The sequence below is a fragment of the Anopheles gambiae genome, chromosome 3 (genome assembly GCF_943734735.2).
Source record: "Anopheles gambiae chromosome 3, idAnoGambNW_F1_1, whole genome shotgun sequence".
Taxonomy (NCBI): domain Eukaryota; kingdom Metazoa; phylum Arthropoda; class Insecta; order Diptera; family Culicidae; genus Anopheles; species Anopheles gambiae.
Window position 1 is genome coordinate 21,696,672 of NC_064602.1, and position 21,089 is coordinate 21,717,760.

At 43.7% G+C, this 21,089-nt stretch overlaps 1 protein-coding gene across 3 annotated transcripts in view; it reads left to right on the forward strand.

Moving 5' to 3' along the window:
- LOC1279925 (zinc finger protein chinmo) overlaps positions 1-18,945 on the forward strand; it is a 106,599-nt gene extending 87,654 nt beyond the window's left edge. Inside the window, exons 4-8 of one of the 3 annotated variants that reach the window (XM_061654114.1) lie at positions 11,017-11,237; positions 11,314-11,975; positions 12,058-12,202; positions 12,276-12,468; positions 12,570-18,945. In XM_061654114.1, the coding sequence (XP_061510098.1) occupies positions 11,017-11,237; positions 11,314-11,975; positions 12,058-12,202; positions 12,276-12,468; positions 12,570-12,793 (1,445 nt within the window). In that variant the 3' untranslated portion in view covers positions 12,794-18,945. Of the gene's footprint in view, positions 1-11,016; positions 11,238-11,313; positions 11,976-12,057; positions 12,203-12,275 lie in introns of all 3 variants that reach the window. The other 2 variants (XM_061654116.1, XM_061654113.1) reach the window with 2 other exon arrangements.
- Positions 18,946-21,089: the final 2,144 nt, after the last annotated feature.

Consider the following 21,089-nt stretch of genomic DNA (forward strand, 5'->3'; position numbering starts at 1 on the left):
AATAACGAAAAAGACAAATTATTTGCATTCTACTATTAGAATAATTCACTGTACGATAATTTGAATTTAAATGTAAAAACTGTGTTCCTAAATGTACTTCTACTCACGGAAGATATCCTTCATTAGATGGATTCTATTTCCATTCCGATTTCCCTGCACCAGTGCTAGTGATTTGTGTATCATTTTTCCTCCCCGCCTTGAGCCTCTATTTGCAATTGAAACGAGTTTTGTCCGTGTGTTGTCCAATGAAACATCCCGCGCATAGTCAGGGATGAGGAGGGATGATGGTGTGTGGTGCCGGCTGGTGCATTTGTCCTTTGTTATGGATGCGTATCGGTCGTGTATGATTGGCATAACGAGAAAACGTGCTCACAGAAGCCGTACTTTTACGTTGGAAAGAGGTTGGACCAAAAGACAGAGCGGGAACGTAGTGAGATGAGATAAAAATGAAAGAAAGCAAACTAGTCAAAAGTGTTTGCTGATGTCCTGTTACCGGTTTTGTGTTTTTTGTTGTATAGAATGGGAAACAAGGAATTAAAGGAAAGAATAGCAAGCAAATATTAGTGGCCACTGATTCTCCGTCAATCACTGACGGTCGGTGACAAAACTAAAAACCGTGTACCTGCCTGCACACACACACAAGGTGAAATTAATCAACGCGAGTTTTTTCTTTCCAGACCAGCTCGGAAATGAAAGGGAATGGGTAATAGAAGATCAATATCGTTTCATTAGTTTACACAGTTTGATGGACGGGCGTGTGACAAATGTCAGCGCTGTTCTATACCATGTAGCAAACCATTATTGTGGAAAGTGTTGTTTGCGTTGAGATCTTTTCGTTTTTAGATTGTTTTCAATAGAAAAATGTTTTAAAATTACATTAATGATACATAAAATATCAATATTATTTGATGTAAGAAATCTCTAATTTTTTTGAAACATAAGATATCAAAATAATAAACTTAAACTTTTATTTTCCTTTGGGAGAAGCATCTCCTTCCCTTCATTCTTTTGCTTCCAATCACGTTCTACTCGTTTGTCGTCACACATGGCAAACAAAACAAATAAAAAAAAGTCCCACCGAGAGAGATATCTTGTTCCTCATGATTGGCCATCATCGCGTTTGGCTAATTAAGTCGTAGCCTAGGGAGTACTTTTGTGTTTGGTCGCCTGATTTGCCTGCTTATACATCCATCAGCACGGTAAACAGAACCAAACCAGCCAACCAACCAGCCAGCCAGCCCCACAGCATGCTAAGCCTAGGTGTGTGGATTTTTGTTTTCTCTCCACCCGGTTCCGGAACTGGCACTGCCGAAAGAGTGTTGGCAACAAAGGGGGGTTACCGATTCATTCAAATTCGAATATTCGCTCTCTTACTCACCCTCGCCCTTTCATATGAGTTGGGATTTTGCATTGTCGTCGTTGGATTGGTGACACAAAACGGCTCTGTTCGGGGGTCCTGGTACAGTTTTTTTCCCCCTTACTAAATTCCTCCTACAACGCTTCTCCAGTGTGGGTGTGTGTCACCTGTCTAGTATGAACGGTGTGCCTTGGCAAACGGAAAAACGCGAAAACAGACACAAAAAAATGGAAACCCCACCGTTTGTACGACAACAAACGAACCGAACGTAAAAATCGAACCGTTTGCGTTTGTTAGCGACCAGCGACTGTATGCTTCCCCATTTTTTCCCCCCATTGAAGGAAGGCGAAGTACACAAGGGGTGGATAGAAGAAGCGCGAAAAAAAAAACATCATGCAAACGATAGAATCGAATCCAAACGTCCAATGAATTGGCTTGGGGCAGGTGAAAAAGGCACCAAAAGTAGAGAGAGGTGGTAGTAGAGCACACACTACCAGACACGGTGAGCTGTGTGCGCTCCAGCAAGACCCGAAACACGACGGCTTTGGCCATTATTTCCATATCTTTCTCCAGCTTGGTAGGAAACGGTCGCTTTTTTTTGTTTTGGTCGTTGGCTGGACTTCCGCGACTTCCGCGAACAACAAGCTGCGTCCTTGCAGCGCTCACTCGCGCCAGACAATAGACGAGGGTCCCCGCAAGGACGGCGGGCAGCCAGTCTCGTGTCGTGGAAAATACGATTTGCCCTGGCCGGAGCATTGGAAGCATACGGCGGCGGCGACGACTGTGTGGTGGTACAGAAGACTCATCGGTGCATGAAAATCGGCCTGTGAGAAACGACGGTGGTACGCTGGACAACATCCAGTTGACCAGCAGTAGCACCGGTTCTGCAAGAGGGACATTCGTTTTGAATGATTGGAACGAGCGCTCATGGGTAAGAGAGTGTGTATGCAAAAACGTACACACACACAGCCGAGCTCCAGGATCTCGGTACTTGATCGAATTGTGAAGCGACCGGCAGCGTTTGCTCACGGAACAGGGTAGGCCTGTGTGGGCCACCAACAAGCAGGCAAGAGTGTTCGTATATCCTGGCGGTGAAATTCTCCTCCCAAAACCATTGCGCGAGGGAGCGGTGGATTGAACTGGAAGAATATTTTCAACAACGCACATGGGGTATGGGGCTTCTGTCCAATGATTGGGAAGGGCAACGAAGCAACGAAAACGCGCCTGTCCAATTTTTTTGTTATTTTGCTTTTGGAAGCCGTACGATATTTGGTAAAATATTTATCATTGTTTCTCCGTTGTGCGGCGTTGTGTTCCCAAACCCACTTCCTGCGTCGAAATCGAAAGCGAAACCACGACCCACCCGGGGGGGGAGGGAGAAACTGATCGATGATTCCTGTGCTGCGGGATAAGGCAAAGGGGTAAGGAGGGGAGGGGGGGTCAACAATTTTCCTCAGTTCGCTGATTTTGAGTGTATTGCACTGGGGGAACGGGTACGTACGCGAGCGACGGCTTGCGCAAACATTGTGTCCTCTACCTCTCTTATGACGTATTAGTATCGGAAAAAAGGAAAGGATTTCGATTGTGGCCACGTTGTGCACTTCTCTTTCATTCGTTTCCTTGTGTGCATGTGTGTGTGTGGACAGGATTTGAAGCATACGTCAATCAATTTGGTCAATCAGCGTGTCCTTCCAGCAGCGTGCCTGGCGTTTGGGGGGAGAGCCATGCCATGCTGCGGCCATATTTTTGCCAGCTCACGCAGGCCACTTATGCGGGGTTTGTTTTGTTTTGTTCTTTTGCATACGAACGCTATATACTTTCTTTATGGTGTGCTTTTTGCACTTCTTCTTCTTTTCGGGCTGTATGCAGTATCGAGCAAGCAAAAAACCGGTAAATTAAAACTTTAATCCAATGTTGACGGGGAATTATTTCTCCATGGTATCGATGGATGTGTTTTTTTGCAGCGCAGCAATGGCTAGACGCTTTTGTTTCTCACTCAGCTCCTCCGCCTGTGTGTGCGTATGTATTCATTGATTCAAATCAGATTAACGAATATATGGGCATAATACACCATGTCTCGTACGGCGAGAGATGAATGTGGCGACTCAGAGAGCGAGAAGAACTTTAAGTGAAGGGTGTACATATCTGTTAATTTGCAGCATATTCGCCAAGAAAATTTTTTGACGTGGTTTAAAGTGTTAACAATTGTTTAAGGATGATACTTTTGAAATGTTAATGAACGAACAGCGCCAAACATTGGTTGAATGTTTAGACGGAAATCAAAAGAACGGCGATTAAACACCTTATATACTGCGAGTGAAAGTAAAATCGAAAAAAAAACAACCATTTTTCCGTACTACCTTCGCCCGTCTAACTACACTTCGACTTGACCTTGACGTAAGGGAAAACAACGACGGCGGTTTTCCAGTGTGCAGACATCTTGTGGAAAGAGGAAAATTCGCCGAATCCTTCTTCACGCTACTGGAAGATGGATGGATGATGGAAAACACAAACACTCACACATACTCTCATCCATTTCCCTCCCCCCCCTTGCCCCAATCACTATACCACACACATTTTCCCCCACTTTCACTTTCGTTTTACGCCCTGTTTTGTGCCTTTTATTATTAACCGCGTGCGCGCCACACTTCCCGGAAAGAGTCGAGCCCCATTCCTCCCATTCCGTCGTAAATGTCGTCTGCCGCCCGTCTAGCACAAAAATGAAGGCACACAAAGCCCCAAGATGGTAGGAGAGAGAGAGAGAGGGGGGGTACAAGCCCTCCCGATGGTTGGGGAAGGAAAACGTAAGGCTAAAAAGAATGTAATAAAATATATAAACAGTTGGCGAGAGAGAGAGCACCGACGGCAACAGGAGTGTGAGTTCGCGAAAATGGAGGCGCCCAATGCTTCTTGCCTTCTTACACTTCTTTTGGAGGTGGGAGGGATTTTGTTTTTTCTTTCTCTCGATTGTACCGGGCATAATCGGTGAAGAGGGATGCCGAGCACAAGCTTTGGGTGGTACTCGCGTATTCAACTACTTCGCCAAAATGTATGTGAGTGTGTCTGCTGGAGAGGGGGGTTTGAAGATTTGGCAGGATCATATCCATCTTATTTCCGTTTCTGCTTTGCACGGCTGTCTTTTTTTTGCCGTGCTTTGAAGTGCTTGGAACGTAGAACAAAAGATTGTCGTTAAAGCTGTTTCATGCAAAAAATTTTGGGGCAAGAGTTTGAGTGTTAACTGACAGCTCGTCTACTCATTGCGGGCAAGCTGTTCAACTGGTTTTATTACATACATTATTACACTGTGTAACGCACTGAATTATCAAGGTCGCGGGAGGACATATGCAAAGGGTAAACAACGGGGCAAGCATTAAGTGTGATGAATGTAAGGCAGAAGGAATGTGTGCCGCGCATCGGCCCTTCGCTCTATCGCCTCTCGTCCCTATAATGTCGTCGTCGTTGTCATCACGTCTTACACAATTTCGCATCATCTCGACCCACTGACACCGAAAACAAAACGGATCGTTTTTATTTCCCCCCGCCCCTTGTTGTGTTCGGCCATTGTTGGTCTGAGTCGTCGTCGGTGGTGCGGTGTGAGAAAATTAATCAAATAATACCTAATTCCCTCTCGCTTCCCTCGCTTAGCTCCCCTCCTTTTGTCATGTTGTATTTCTGACGTTTTTTTGTTTGCGATTCGCTTTCACAACGGACATTAACGGATGAATGAAATTAATGAGGAGCGAACGCATGGGATGCTGCCGTGGTCCTAGCGCCACGGAAAGGTGGTTTTCCGTGGTCAGTTATGGGATTTTGTTTTTCCCCCCACACTCCGTTTGTTTTGAAACCGAAAGAAGCAGGAAGTCTGCTGTGTACGGAAAGGGGAAACAATATTTTGGTACCGAATTTTGGGGTTTAGCAAAAAAAAACCTTTTCTCCCTTCCGCCTCCACTAGTCGATCGGCTGGTTTTCGAAGGCCGTTTTCGTCTACCCCTCTCTTCTGGTTCGAATTTTTGTAAGGCGGTTAAAAGGTGTCAACAAGGCAAGCCGTTGAAAGATTGTGAATACAAGCACACAAGAACAAGAAAAAAAGCTGCGGAAGCAAAACAAACAAAAAAGAAGAAGCAAGGGCAGGGAAGGAAAAAAAGGTTCACAATTGGTGGGAGAAAAAAGATGGGAATAAAATTATCCGCGTGTAAAAAGAAAAGTTATGACAAACAGAGGAAAGGGGGAAAAGATAGGCAAAGGGTTTGGCCATCTTTTTCACCTTCCACTTCCACTTCCTCGTAAGCGGGACTGCACGACGGGAAGGCGTGAAAAGGCAAAGGATCGAATATTACGAACAAAACTGACCTGCCTTTAGGCGGGTGGACCCGCCCGAGACCGTCTGGTAGGGTGTCTGCTTTGAGGTGGAAGATTAAGGACAAAAGGGGCGGTGTTTTCACTTTTGACCAGATAAAGGCACGAGAAAGGGAGGAGGGGAGAAAAATTGTGAATAGATTGGGGTACGATTGAAGATGATGATGATGAGGATGATGATGATGATGTGGTCGTAATTTTCACCGGAAAAGGCGGCGCTCGATGATGATGTTTTTTTTTCAACCGGAGCATAAAAGATCTAACACGATAGAAAATCAAAGAAGAAAATTGTGAATTAGACTGTTTCTGGAATTGTTGAGGAGGTCAAGAACATATGTTTGTGTAATTTTCCCTACCAACAACACTAGCGGTGGAGAATGCCACACAGACCAATAAACCTTAAAATCGTTTATCGATCTTATCAGTTTTGTAGAAGACAGACACATCAGAAGTTTGGAGTCATTTTAATGGCATTGGGACTTGATCCAAACCTCACAATTCTTATGTCTTCCGCAAAAGACAATAGAGTTCTCTTCTATATTAAGAAGAAAATCCTTCGGAGCATCTTCACGGCAGGATCAAGAATGTCTTGAGTATATATTCAAAATTTAAATAGGTTCATTAGAGTCAAAAATGAAATAAGTCTTGTACGGTAAGGGGCACGACGTCCAGACGGCAGTCCTGTGGTAAAGTCGTCAACTCGCATGTCTCAATAACATGCCCGTCATGGGTTCTATCCTTAAATGGATCATCCCCCCGTAGCAATGACTTACTATCCGGATGCGTAGTATTGAATAAATCTTCGAAAGCCTGTATAGACCGGCATGTTCTCGTAGGACGTTACATCGAATAGAAGAAGGTCTAAGATGTTCGCAGCATCTCCGAAACACCCCTGGTGAGATGTAGTCTCGGAGTTTACAATGTCTGCAATGCCTTTGATTGAGAGATAATTGAAGTCTTGGGTTCAAAAATTCGGGGGAAATGAAGTCTCAGATTTTACAATGTCTGCGTCGTCTTTGTATGAATAAGACTGACTATCTTGCTGGGGGTAAATCTATTAGTTACAGACAACCAAGCCCATTTGAGCCTAACCTAAGTCCTAATCATCACAACCAGAAAGGTTTTACTAAATAAGAATATGAAGCCGAAAGCTTGACCAACCTATAATGAAGACATTCTTAGGAGAAATTGATTACATTTGACCCTTTTTCTGTTACACCATGTGCTCGTTATGACTCTCGAAACCATTTGATCGCCTTGATTTATTTACTCTGATCTGTTGAAACCATGACGAACAACGTACCACACCACGAACAACCATCCCACATGCATGATGCATAGAAATGCAGCATATAACCAGGAATGCATTAAAGCCGTGTATTGCACCCTCTCTGTGTGTCTTCCCTGCGCATACACGCATCAACTACTAGCACATTGCGCCATGTGTGTGCATTCGTGTCGTGCGTACACGCAATCGACGCGATATTTGGGGCCTTGTTGCCTCCAAATCGTGATGCCAGTGTGATGGTGAAGTGACATGAAGCTGGGAGCTGGCAGTGGGCGGTAGGTAACGGTTTTGTTTGTCTTAGTGCGTGCTCTTTAAATGTTGAGTTTTTTCTCTTATGTTGACCGTACGGAAACGACAAAGCGCCAGAATCGGTTTGAATCATTAGACTGGGAATGTTACACACACCTTCAGATAGAGATAGAGAGAGAAGGAGACAGCTCATGTGAGGGAAGAGAAGTACAGCGGAGTATGTGAAGTGGGCATCGTTGTCGTCAAATGTCCAACCTCTCGCTCTGCTCTGTCCCTCGCACCGAAACCGAGGGAGGACCGTTTGTTTGTGCGTGACACATATTTTTCACACTTTTTAAAATGCTTTATTTCGTCGTGCGTGTTGTGTGCGTTGTGTGGCTTACACTGCGTTGTTTATATGCCCAACATGCGTCCGCGCCAACTGCAGCATAAAGCAAGCATACCCTCTCCCGAGTTACCCGAATTGCGAAGCTGCCGTAGTGAAGCAATTCCCCAAACATACGTGTGTGTGTTTATGTGTACGAGAAGGAGACAGAATGGAAGATAGAAACTCTATTTCATGTGCGTTTGTGATGCGTTGCGCATTGCAGCGATTAAGAACCCGAACTACGCAAGAGAGTGCGATGGAGGAGAGTGTTTAGAACGGACGCGGAGTGCAGCATATAGCAGCCCGGGTTTCTTTATGGGCGGACCCACACACTTTGAAATGTGCGTGACCTACTTTTGCGCGAGCGATGCAACACGCACGGTGACGCACGCACACACAAGGGAACGGAAGGGAAGGTCTTTGCTCAATGCATTGCCCTACATAATGGTTTCAACGACTATTCCCGGCCAGTTCGTATGTGTTTGCGGTGGTGCTGTGTACACCACACAGTGCGCAATACGAAAAAAAGGACGAAGATTTGGGGGTCGCTCATCTGTAGGTTGGCCCCAAGATTGGTAAGTCGTACCAATGCACGAACCACCAGAAATGAGTGCCTGCTCTGTTCGAAGCTGTGAAGCAGGAAGAAAAAACACTTTCACTGGTCATTGGGGGTGTTGGAGCGGACATCTTGGAGAGGAGATGAACAGGAGCGACGAGTGTGGCGAAACCCTTCTCCCTCGGTGTGTGTGTGTGTGTGTGTGTGTGTGTGTGTGTGTGTGTGTGTGTGTGTGTGTGTGTGTGTGTGTGTGTGTGTGTGTGTGTGTGTGTGTGTGTGTGTGTGTGTGTGTGTGTGTGTGTGTGTGTGTGTGTGTTATGTTTAACAAGTTGCATCAAACGCACAAACTCCTCGGCTCTTGCAGTCTTGTGTCCAAACGCACAGCTCCAACAGGCTATGTATGTAAACAAGCACTTTTATGAGGTACTGCGGTAGTCGCCTCTGCTGTAGATGCGTTTCGCTGAATGAAAAGCACTGTGACGCAAGCGGGGGCACGGGTTTATGCTACAATCGTAGCTATTTCGGAATGGTTCCAATGTGTTTCAACAGTTTTATGATGCACTTTTCACAACCTTATGATGAATGTGAATCATTCTGAACAATATTCTGTACAATAACAGGTATTTGGATGTTATTTGTTGTAATATTCTTTAAAAAGCTTCAATTTTATTTATAACTTATCATACTTATAAAGTGCAATATTGGGGCCCTTTCCGTTGTAAGATCGTAGGCTGAAATTTCAGCCTGTCAGCTGTTTGCATTGTATAGCAGTTTTTGAGCAACTTTCTAAGTGGGTATAAGATTCAGGTGGGCTTATCTTAAGGGGTATGAATTTAGAAGGCTGATTTTTATCGCTTCTGCTTCTGAATGAAGATTTTAAGAATGTTTTCTGAATTCGTCAAACCTCCAAAAAGCTTATTTGAACAAAAGTGTTCACCCATCCTGTTAAAAAGTGATATTCAAATTTGGGTTTTAAAAAACATACTATGAGACCACCTGGACTACATACACTTTGATTCTAGATTCCACCACGTGATCTCTTTAATGCACCTTGGGGTAAATGTAAACAACACCGTGTTTTCGAGCAGGTACTCGAATCTAATTCTAGCTTTGAGGGTAGAATAATCTAGACTGAAAATTGCAGGCTAGTTTTTTTTGTGTTTTGTGTTTTGTATGGAGTGTTTACATGATTTCAGCCTCCAACTTTCAAACTCCATGCAAAAAACAAACTAGAATCGTGAAGGGCCCCATTGACCACAAATACTACACTTGGAATCTCAGGCTTTTTGAACTATTTGAATATTTTAAATATTTGTTTTACTTGTTTAATAAAACATATTACCTGTTCTTGTTCGAAAGTCGGAAAAGTCGATTTTGAAAAATCAAATTAAACGTAAGGACTCTTTACTCACGAGAAACATCTTATAGATGTACAAAAATAAATAGCATGAAACTAAGAGCGTCAAAATAAGTCTAAACAGAGACAATTTATAAGAAATAAAGAACAATAAAAAAGCAACAATAAAACGAACACAAATGAACAAATAAGGAAAAACTAAATAGTAAAAAAAGCAATGAACAAATAAAGCAAAAAATGAGTTATTGTAAATCAAAGTTCCGGAAATCATATTTTTCCCACATTCCAAGCTAAGAATGTTACTGTTATGTATTATGTTTCACAGTGACATGGCGCCATCTGCTCCGCACTACCAACCGTTTTCAAACGGCTGCTTCCAATGCGCGCTGCACCAATACACATTCCCCCATGCCTTCATGCAACAATGATTGTGCCGTTGATGTTGATGATGATGTCATCGGCAAGGCCCCCCCCCCTTACCGTATCACATTTTGGGGTGCTCAGTTTCAAGGTCTCCTGCGATGCTTCGCGCTTCAGACCCCATCCACTTCCCTATCCCACAACCACCTTGCACTGGGAAGCGGCACCAAACGTATAAACACCCTCCCAGAATTAGGTCGGAAATCGAATGCATTCTGGTGCGTGCACACACACATAACTGCGCCATCAAAATTCGGCGCGATGTCGGAAGGGCAAGAGGGGAAGCGCGCGCATCGTAAACGGAGGCCGAATTTCTCGCTTGCGCATGACCGCATTATCAGAAAACCATGCTGCCTCGTTGCCTGCATGCACTGGGCTTGTGTGGTTAGTTGCGTTGCGTGTGTGTGTGTATGCGTGTGTTTGTGGTTGCTGCCACCAGTTCTAAGCGTTATTTATAGAGGCGTTGGTTTGGAGGAGCTGCCTCTGGTTCCCAGTGTTTTTGATGAAGTTTTTTGCTTGCTTTTTTTCTGCCTTCGCCACCGATGCATGGGCCTAAGTCGCATTTCTTGGAAGTACAGAAACAAACAATCCTGCATTGAGGTTTGTGGAGGGGGAGTGGGCGGTTATGGAAGAGGGTAGTGTGTAAAGCTGGGTTGTAAAATTTCTTAGAATTCACGATAGCATTGCGCGGCCACACGATGCAACCAGACTGGCGCGGTATAATGTGTGTGCGCGCGCGCGCGTCTGTGTGGCGGTGGCAAGATTAGACGCCCGAAAATAGGTCAGTCAGTCAGTGAAGCGGGCCAGCCATGTTAAATACACTTGGTTTTGTGCGCCTCAACATCCATCCCACTAGTTGCAAACATAAACCATGTGGCGAGAAAAATGGGAAGATGGATGAGAATGTATGAAACTAGGCTGCGTTGCAGCTGCAATCAGTTTTTACGACTATTTAGAAATGTATCACTGTTTTAAATATGAATTACATTGATTTGATTGAACCTTAAGATGCTCTGAATAACACTTCCTTGTACTGATCTTTCGATTGTCTTTTGCGTACTTGCAGGAACCGTATTCAACGCTCACAAGGTCATACTAGCGGCATGTTCGAAAAACTTTGCCGACCTGTTCGAGCGGGCCCCGGTTGGCACCGGCCAGATATGCGTGATGCTGGAAGCGACCTCCGCCGATAACATGCACGCACTGCTCGAGTTTATGTACAAAGGCGAGGTGCATGTGTCACAGAAAGCGCTGGAAAGCTTTCTGAAGGCGGCTGAGAACTTGCAGGTAAGACACACGCGCGGCATTGATTTGCGGTGTGAAGATGAAGCTGTAATAACACCCGCCATTTGTGTTTGCACAGGTCAAAGGACTCACCACCGAGCACGGTCGCTTTGCGAGCGCCAACGCTAGCCAACCGTCACAGTCGCCGTTCCACGGCCCACCGAACGATCTGCCATCACCTGCCATCCGGCGCCAGCAGCGCAACAGCCTCTCGTCCTCGCTGGAATCGATCAACCGAGCGGTGAAGCGGGAAACCGACAGCATAGTCGGCAGTGCCAGCAGCGGTGGCAACGGATCGAGCCACGGCAGTGGTGGCGGTGCTGGCGCCGGCGGTGCCACGGGCAATGCGGGCAGTGGGGCCGATCGGGGCAGTGGTAACGATCGTGGCAATCGCGGCAATGATCGAGGCGGTGAGAGTGGAGGTGTGGGTGGAGGTGGTGGTGGCGGAGGAGGAGGCGGCGGTGGCGGAAACACACCGGCCTCTAGCTTCTCCCCGTACCTGCAACCGTCGTCCTATCTGCCCGGATCGTACGAGAACCGCAAACGATCGCTGCGAAGCCCGTTCTACGAGCATCAGGAGGCGACGCGGGACAGCGTGTTGCGGGACGGGAAGGCAAGCGCAGGAAATGGCAGCCCGGTCAGTGGCAGCAAAAACTATCGACCGTCCAGCAGTGGCTCATCGGCGACGCCGACGGAGGCGGACACCATACACACGGATCGGGATTCACCGCAACAGTCCAAGTGAGTATCGAGATTCGAAAGGGAAGCAGTGAAGGGGATGCACAATTAATGGGCTCTAAATCGTGCTTCCTTGTTGTTGCAGTCGGTACGAAAATCATAGTCCCAGCACAACCCATGGCCACGGAAACGGACCGGTATCGTCTAACACGATGGACCGCGAGGAACGCAACGATCACAACGGCTCGGTGGATCACAAAGTGAAACACGAAAGTCGGGAAGGCAACGAGGTACGTGTTGCAGCTGCATTGCCCTCCGTGCGCTTTCCCCTCAAAATATACATTGCTTTGACGCTCTTTGTAGGCTGGCGCGGAAGATCTGCGCGTCAAGATGGAAATGCGACCGATACAGTCCCCGCTCCGATCGTCGGCCCCGTCCACACCGACGACACCGATCGGCTTCATCAACGTGAAGGGCGGGCTGGAGGCGGCGATACCGTCCGTCGACATGTTGGGCATGATCAGCACACCGCGAGAAAGCGTCACGACGGCAGATGGTAAGTTTGGGCGGTGCGGGGGTTTTGTTGTTGTTGTGCTTTATTTCGGCGTTTGCGCTTTCGCGCCCGAAAGAGCGGACACGGATTTCACTGATTCGAAGGTTTACTGTGCGTTCCAGGCAAAAAGCTACAGTGCCCGCTGTGCGACCGGCAGTACGGCTACGAGACGAACCTGCGGGCGCACATACGCCAGCGGCATCAGGGAATACGCGTGCCATGCCCGTACTGCAGTCGAACGTTCACCCGCAACAACACGGTCAGAAGGCACATCGCCCGGGAGCACAAGCAGCAGACGCAGTTCATGCCGAGCCAGCTGCACAGCTAAGTGCGCTAAGCCCCGCCGCTGTAGGACGTCGAATTTTTGCTGCTGCCCGGTCCTGTCTCTTTCCTCCTCTCTCCCACCTGATCCCCGAGGAACGTTTTGTTTTCCAAATCCCCTTTCACCACCCCACCCCACCCCGTCCTCCGTGGCCCAGTTGTGCGGATCATCCGTCACTCGATCGGCCGTGCTGAATTGGACCGTTTGTTGTTCCTATAACATTAGTAAAAAACGAATTGTTGCATTGTCGCATTTGTAGCCATACCTCAGAGTCCCGTTCGCCTTTGAACGCCATCCAAAGATATCGATACCGTGCGGAGGCCGCGGAAGAGCCGGGCTCGCCCGCCCGCTTTCCCTGCTGTACATCGGCAGCCATGATGGAGCAGCACACCAGCGAGACACACCTGTTGTGCCTGTGTTGCCGAATAGCAGGGAGTTTCTTTTTGATTTCCATCGTCAGCATTAGCGTCATCAATGTACGAGCCGTAGCCGTTTGGTGAGCAGTAGCCGCATCAGTTGGTGGGGTAGCTGCTTCCAATGAAAGATGGTACAATATGCTGTAACAGCGATCGCATGATCACATCAGATATGGGACTCGATGTTAGAAGAGAGAATGTATCAACAATATCAGCTGAATTAAACATTTGCGAGATGAGGTCGATTGTTTCTCGGGCAATGTGCGATGGGTGCAACTCATCGGAATAGTTAAGCGGGGGAAGAGGCATCCGTACGTATCCTGTTTACGTACGCGATAAACGATTTGCAAGAAATGAAGATGAAGGTGAAAGCTAAGCTATAATAACTTGAAATGGATTGGTAGAACACTGATTGGAGTGAACGGACGCCAGATATATAGTTTTGAATTCACATCTAGCAAACCCGGAACTCATCGGACCTACTAACTGCTGGAACCTTCCGACACTGGAAATATGAACTAAATAGCAAAGACAATTTATTTAAATAGCAACGTTGAAATTCAATTTGTTTACTGCTAAAGAGTAACCAGAGTACTCTCTCGCCTTATGAATTCGAACCAATAATTATTTTTCATTTTTGTACCTATATTTCTTCGCTCCTCCATTAACATCGGGTATATGCTTTGACCAAACCCCGATTTCATAAAAACAAACAAAATCAACTAGCATCCTCTTTAACTGCAACATTGATTTTCTTTACCACTCTGCAACAAGCCAGCAATGGCGGACACAACAATAGCTTTAATTTGCCAGTATTTGGCAACTCGTCGACAGACTACGGATGTTCCACGGGTGAGGTGAACACACCTCATCCTCCTCCTCACACGCACGTTTGCTCATGCAGAGCAGCGACATGCTTTAATTTTTGCAACATCTATAACTCAGCAAATACAATCACCACAAGTGTCATTAATCATCAATTAACTTGAATGTGGAGGATCGTTTCTCTCTCTACGAGACCCGATTAAGTGGATACCCCAACCAGAGGGTACTAACATGAATCTTGCTTATGTTGCCCATACACACACATACACATACAAACACACAAACACAGAGCCACAGACAGTAACGATGAACCTTTACCGACATACATATAGATAGAAAGAGAGGAAGGAAGAAGGTAGAGTAATAGAAAAGAATAGATGATAGAAGCTTACTATTTTGTTTATGTTTTACTTGTTTTGTTTCCTAATTAAAACTCACTATATAGAACACACCAACGGCAACACACACACACGGCAATTGTATTTGCTGTTGTTGTTTTTGTTGGTTGTTGTTTTATATACTCTAGTATCAGATTTGCATTTCCTTTGAAATGGCGAACGACTCGCTTCATACGATTACCGATTGTTTGATTTCGATTGTTTCGTCATTTCGCTTTTTGGATAGTGGTTTAGTTCTTGAACCCTCCCTCCGCTCTCCCAACGGCATAGGGGGTTGTTTGATAAGGGGTGTGTGGGTTGAACGGGGGAATGTACGAAGATCGAAAAATTGGAAGTACACATTACACCGTAACATTGTACATGGATATCTTAAATCTTGTAATAGTATCATATATAATTTAACAAGGAACAACAAAACAACGCAAAGTGGGAGGGGGTGTGGGAGAGGTAAAGCATACTTTTTTAATGAATAATACACATGTACCTGCTGATAAAGAAATAGGGAATCAGATATAGGAGAGTTGAAATCGATAGCTTAATGAGAAATATTTAACTATGCATATATATGAAAGTATATTTAAACCTAATCTACAAAACCCACATTACAACACACATGTACTTGAAGAAGAAGAAGAAGAAGAAGAAGAAGAAGGGCAGAAGTGGTCAGGCGGCCAATGCCGGAAGGCTGTAATGCCCGGCTGGCTGGCAGCTGGTAGCAGTGGCAAAGGTGTGTGGCTGAACAGTGTGAGACGCAAAAGACATTTAATCCTTTTTCAGGTGGACGCCTTTCGCCTGACAATGACGACGAGACGAGACGATGACGCGCGATCGCGCATTACTCGAGCAGCCATTACCAATCTGGCACGAGTCTCAATCAAATATCGTGCGCTAGCGATTAACAATTAATTCATGCAAGGAAAAGATTCTTCCGCCTAGAGGGGGTAGCTGACCCACTTTGGTTAGTGGTGGTGGCCACGGCCCAAGGCAGGGGGATCTTTTGTCCAACAACAACCAATTCTTCAATAGAAGAGCAAACCTAATGGAACAACATGCAATGGAAACTTGGTGCCTATTAAATAGACGATTCTAGTTTAAACAGTACTCTTACTAATACTAATATTTCCGCAACTACTGCTACTACTTCCTCTACGAATGGTTATAGTACTTCCTCCGATCGTACAATACAGGTGCGTTTTTGTTTTGTTCGTTTTCTGCGACATCTTAAATGGCATGTATCTATCATTTCATATCATTGCCATCATCTCCGCCAAACCCAGCAACTCACTACAATAGATAAACGGAACCGTTGAAATGATCTCATTTTTATAGCAATTACTGATTTAGTTACCACTATTTATCCCGTCCCCCAAACTCTAGATGTCCTTCTCCAGCAATATCAAAGAAAATACCGTTCCCATACTTAAGTCTTCACGCGTCTCGTTTCACCACCGACCATTTGGTCCATTTTCACTGCAGTAAGAGTGATCATATTCTACCAATCCTTTTCAAGTTATTAGCCGAAGTTGTGCAGCACACGTACTATCGGGCTTCGGTTCTCCGGTTTTACGGGGCACGGAAGCATTCGTCTCGTGCTGGGCAAATTGGACGCGAGAAACGGGAAGAAGATCTTGCACGGAAGAGAAACAATGAAACAATCCAATCTCAATCGTTAAAACATAACAAACACATGCACACACACGCACACAAAGAGCAACAACATTCGATGTGAGCGTCGCGTGTGTGTTTTGTGACAAGACAAGGTGTGTTGAGCACACGGTGCCAGCTGAAGTAGTTAAAATGTGAACGTTGCCGTGAGCACGTGAATAAGAGCCTTTGCATAATGTGCGTAACAAAGTAGAGGCAAGCGAACGCATGAGCTAGACAATTGGATGAAAAGAAAGGTAATTGCAGAGTTTAATTGGTGCAAATATGTTTAACGTGTAATAGCAATACCAAGCCGGAAGAACGAACAAAACACGAAATATGTGCGCCGAGAGCATTCGTTTTCAGCATGGGTGGAGTTCCGCATGATTTTCTGTATAATTTGTATTGTTTTTTTTTAAAGAGCTACCATTTTTACTGTTATAAACAAACAACCGAAGTTACCGAAGCAACATGAAAATACCGGAAGGTACATTAGAGAGGCAAAACAGTAATTGAAAAGATGCTATCAATGTTTGCTATATTATACCGTAGTATAACACACAGAGAATTTTATTTTGTGTTTTTTTTTTTTCTTTTAGTTTTGTTTTTTCACATACAATAGCTTTAGTAAGGAGTTTTGATTGATGAGTTTTCTCATGCTTTCGTTTTGGACCACGGTATGGCCGTGATGCGGATGCAAGTGTTTATGTTTCCATTCGAGCGAATTAGTTTTACGTACCGAACTCCTGGGACACACCCACTGAACATGAAGAGAATATGCGCGAAACAAGTAAATATGCTTCCCTCGGAACCCTTCCCTTAAGTATGACGTCAAACGCTTAACAATGAAATAGAATCCGTTAGTTCAATTTTTAAAGAAGAATCAATATAGTTAAACACAGTCTCACAGTGAGGAAACGGTGATCGGTCATCACCGGTATTGATAATAGTTGTATTAAGCACACACGAGTACCCGGGCACGGGTAAGCGACCGCAATAAGACAAATCTGAACGCAGCAGCAGCACCAGCAACCCCGCCGCTAACGCCGGGTTGTGGTGCGTGTGCCTGCCACCAAGCAGAATTGTGTTTCTTGTTAAAAACAAATAGCCTGTTTCTGTTTCTAGTGCTACAAACTGTACTGTTTAATTTTTTGAATGCACATTTGTCCCTTATCCCTTATAAAACTGTTTACTCAACCTGTTATAAACAAAACGTAACACGAGGAGGAGCTATAGGTATAATCAAAGATATCAAACGTTTGATATTTGCAAGCAATTTACATGCAGACGAAAGACAACTGCCAATGAAAACGGGTCTATTTTTTCCGCTGAGTCGCATTTCACCGTGCGCAGCACCACCGTACGTATATTAAAAGAACTTTTTGTTTTTATACACTTGTCTTAACGACAACACACACCGCTAGGTATTATTCGTTTTTATTGTATGGTGTAAAAGTTTTACTTCTTTTGAGTTTTTCATCCATTTACATACACACTTACACACACACACAATCTGTACAACTGGTTTCTTCCAAAGCGAAATGCGTAGCAACAAAACAAAAAACAAAACTAAGATTAGTCGTGATGATATGACAGAGAGAAAGAAGTAAAACACATAAAAAACACACAAAAACATGGAAACGAAACTCGAAACATTAAAGAAGAAAAAAGAAACATTAACCCCCTATACACCAGCGACATAACAATGGTAAGCCGAACATAAATGAAAGCAAAATAGATAAAAAAGAAAGAGAACAAGAGAGAGAGAGAACAAGAGGATGAAAAACACATAAAATAATAATAATAATAACGTAGAAATATGAACACGAATGAAAACAAAAAGAATGAACACTGAAATCAACTACCTCCACACGTACTGTAGAAATAGTGAAATAGAGTGCGTTTAGCAGTAAACGCCATTTTATGTTAATTTTTAAATAGCTCTTGATTTTAAGCAATAAGGCAACGTAATAGTCAAAATCAATAATTATTACGTACTTCTTCAAAGACATTTACAAATCAGGTATAAAATACAATGCAAGAGTAAACGACAGCAACAGTAGAGCGACAGGCGGCGACGCGTCTGGAAGGTGATGCAAAAACAGCAGTAAACAGCAGTTAAAGATGCACATGCAAGGCGAAACTATATAACAAGATATCTTTTCAGTGTGTAGTAGTAACACACACACAACATCCCCTGCTATCAGCCCATCTAAAGAGTAACACCCAACACACTATCCACAGCAGTTTGGAATATGTTTTCAGAAAAAGAAAGAGAACCAAAACATTAACAGTTGAAAAGCTCGGAAGAACAAAAGCAATTTTATTATTTGGATTTCGTTTTGCAAAGCACATTATTTGCTGAGGGAAAAAAACACGATCGTTTGGACAAACAAAACTACATGTCACGGCTGCTAGAAAACCCAGTAGAAGAGAGAAAACTAAAATGTCAAAATTTCGTTTTGGCACGATGGAATCGATAAACATGTTTTGGCTGGCACTAAAAGCTCGTATCTATGGAATATCTACATAAGTAAGTCACCATCAGTTGACGAAAGACAGAGAGACGAAATGATAAAGAGAGAAAGGAAAAAAAGGCAAACGGTTTGGCAAAAGGATAAAATTAAAAATCATAACAAAAGCATAACACACACTGCACGGCGATATCCCCTTTTTTAACTTGATGCACACAATCGAGGAAGCAGATGAGAGAACAAGATTTGGGCGGCAAAATTAACGACACGGAAGCGTGTGACAGGAAGGAACAAATGGAACATGAGCCATGGAACGAGTGGAAAAATTGAATGAATGCAAAATTGCTAATGAAGCGTTTTGGAAATGATGCGAACATGATAAAAAGCAAGCAAAAAAAGAACTTCTAAATTAACGAAAGCAAATAATGTTGATAAACAAACAAACAAACAAACAAAAACGTAACACATATTCGATTGCATGCGAAAAGGAATGGCGTAGTAAGTGCGAGCACTTTAAAACATTAGCTATTAAGCCACTTCCCCCCCGACGACGGCCATGCGTCAAAAGGTAGGACGGAATAATCTCATGTAAATAGAGGTAAATTTACTCGCGTAAATTTGCACCGTGCAGCGCGAAACCGATGGGCGACTGCGTGGCTTGCGCTACGGAAGGGATGAAGCTTGAACGTTCTCGTCGCTCGAGGGCCCGCATGATTTGATCGTCATCATCCAGTACAACTTAACAAGAAAATAAAAAGAGGGAAAAATCAAGAGAAACGGAAGCAAATGCAGAAGCTATAAAATAGCTTAAAGAATAAAATTTAATGAAATTAAATTTTGGCAGTAAAGAGAATGCAGGATAATGGGTTTTAGATGTTAGGTGGCATATAGGTCAGCGCAAATCCTCCGAACTAACTGCGAGAGGTGGTAGAACGTGAACAAACATTTAAAAAAAGCAAGCAAAAACGCTAATCGTACTGTGGAAGCAAAATTTAGTCAGTGATGTACATTTAGAGAGCAAAATAGTGGAAAGCCATGAAAGCAACACGTCTGCTCGTGGCGGTTTATTATGTGTACACGGGTGTTTGGTAAATGATAGACGGCGAAGAAGATTTCGAAATCATCAGAAACACCGGCACACCCCCAACACATGACAGTGGTTCAATTTCGATAATACGTACGGAAGAAAATGTACACAAGGAAGATATATAATATGCATCATGGACATGAAGATTGTTGGTATAAATACAGCAAAAAAGAGAAAGAGAGCAGCACTTTTCCCCTTTTTTGGCAAATTGATGTAGAAAAGAAAATGAAGCAAGAAAAATGATATGTAAAATGGTGTAAGAGAAATCGCAACACACATCTATAAACGATGTGTTTTTGTTGGGTTTCTCTGACGCTAAATTGTACATACAAACAAAAAAATAATATGTGAAAAATTTAACGTTTTTGGAAACAGTAGAATCGTGTAAATCCCTAATGTTTGGCGCAAAAACGAAAAACAAAGCAACAAGAAATTAAAAGTGCGAACAATGCGTTTCGGTGAATATATAAAAAAAACAAAAATAAATACGAAAAAACGACAAAATTGAGTGCTGAAGCAAAAGTAAGAAGAAAACAAAACAGAAGGAAACGACAAACTATTATGTCGATGTGTCACTGAAGAAAAACACAGCAACACACAAACAAAACACTCAGTTCGTGAGAGAGAGATAGAGCTCCTGATCCGTGCGAAGCGAATCCCGTCGTCAACCTAACAACAACAAATGGAAATGAAAAGCGACAGTAATTTAATTATTGTTTGTGTTTTTTTTGCGACAGTGTGTGTATGTATGTGTGGATTGACTTTTCCGTCAACGGAACGTTGTTTGTTTGGCACAGCAAAAACAAAAGCGACAAAGAGCGAGCGCTTCAAACCAACATTGGCAAATATATCCCCCCTTTTGGCAACTATTCACGAAAAAATTTAAAATAAGTAAATTTAGTTAGAACAAGGTAAAAAGTAACATAAAAGTAACAAACGTTTAGGCAATACCACAAAAAAACGAAAGTTTTTTTTTTTCAAAATTATTAAGCAAAATTTCTAAACAAAATTCTAAATTCAATTTATGAACGAGAAAAAAAGGAGAAGAAAGAGAAAGAGGTAGAGAGAAAGAGAGGAAGAGAAGCGAAAAGAAAAGTATAAACAAATGATGTTTTCGTTGCTGTTTTTTTTTGTTGACGCTAGTACGGATACCGACAGATAACAGAAAGAGAGATGGAGAAAGAGTAGAGAGCGAAATTTCAATGTAAGCTGGGTTAAATGCAAAACGTTTAGGCAATTAAGTATGACAAAACACAAAATTCTGCAGGCATATAACTAATGTATTCGATAACTGTAAAGTGTAAAACTGAGTGTGAGTTTGTTGTTCTGTTTTTTCCTTTTCCAAATTCAAACATGATGCTTATCATTAGAATCCTTATTATTGTAATATCAACCGTTTGCGCAAGTGAGTCGTAGGTTTGTGTGTGTGTGCGCGCGTGTGCAAAAATTAGCACTAAT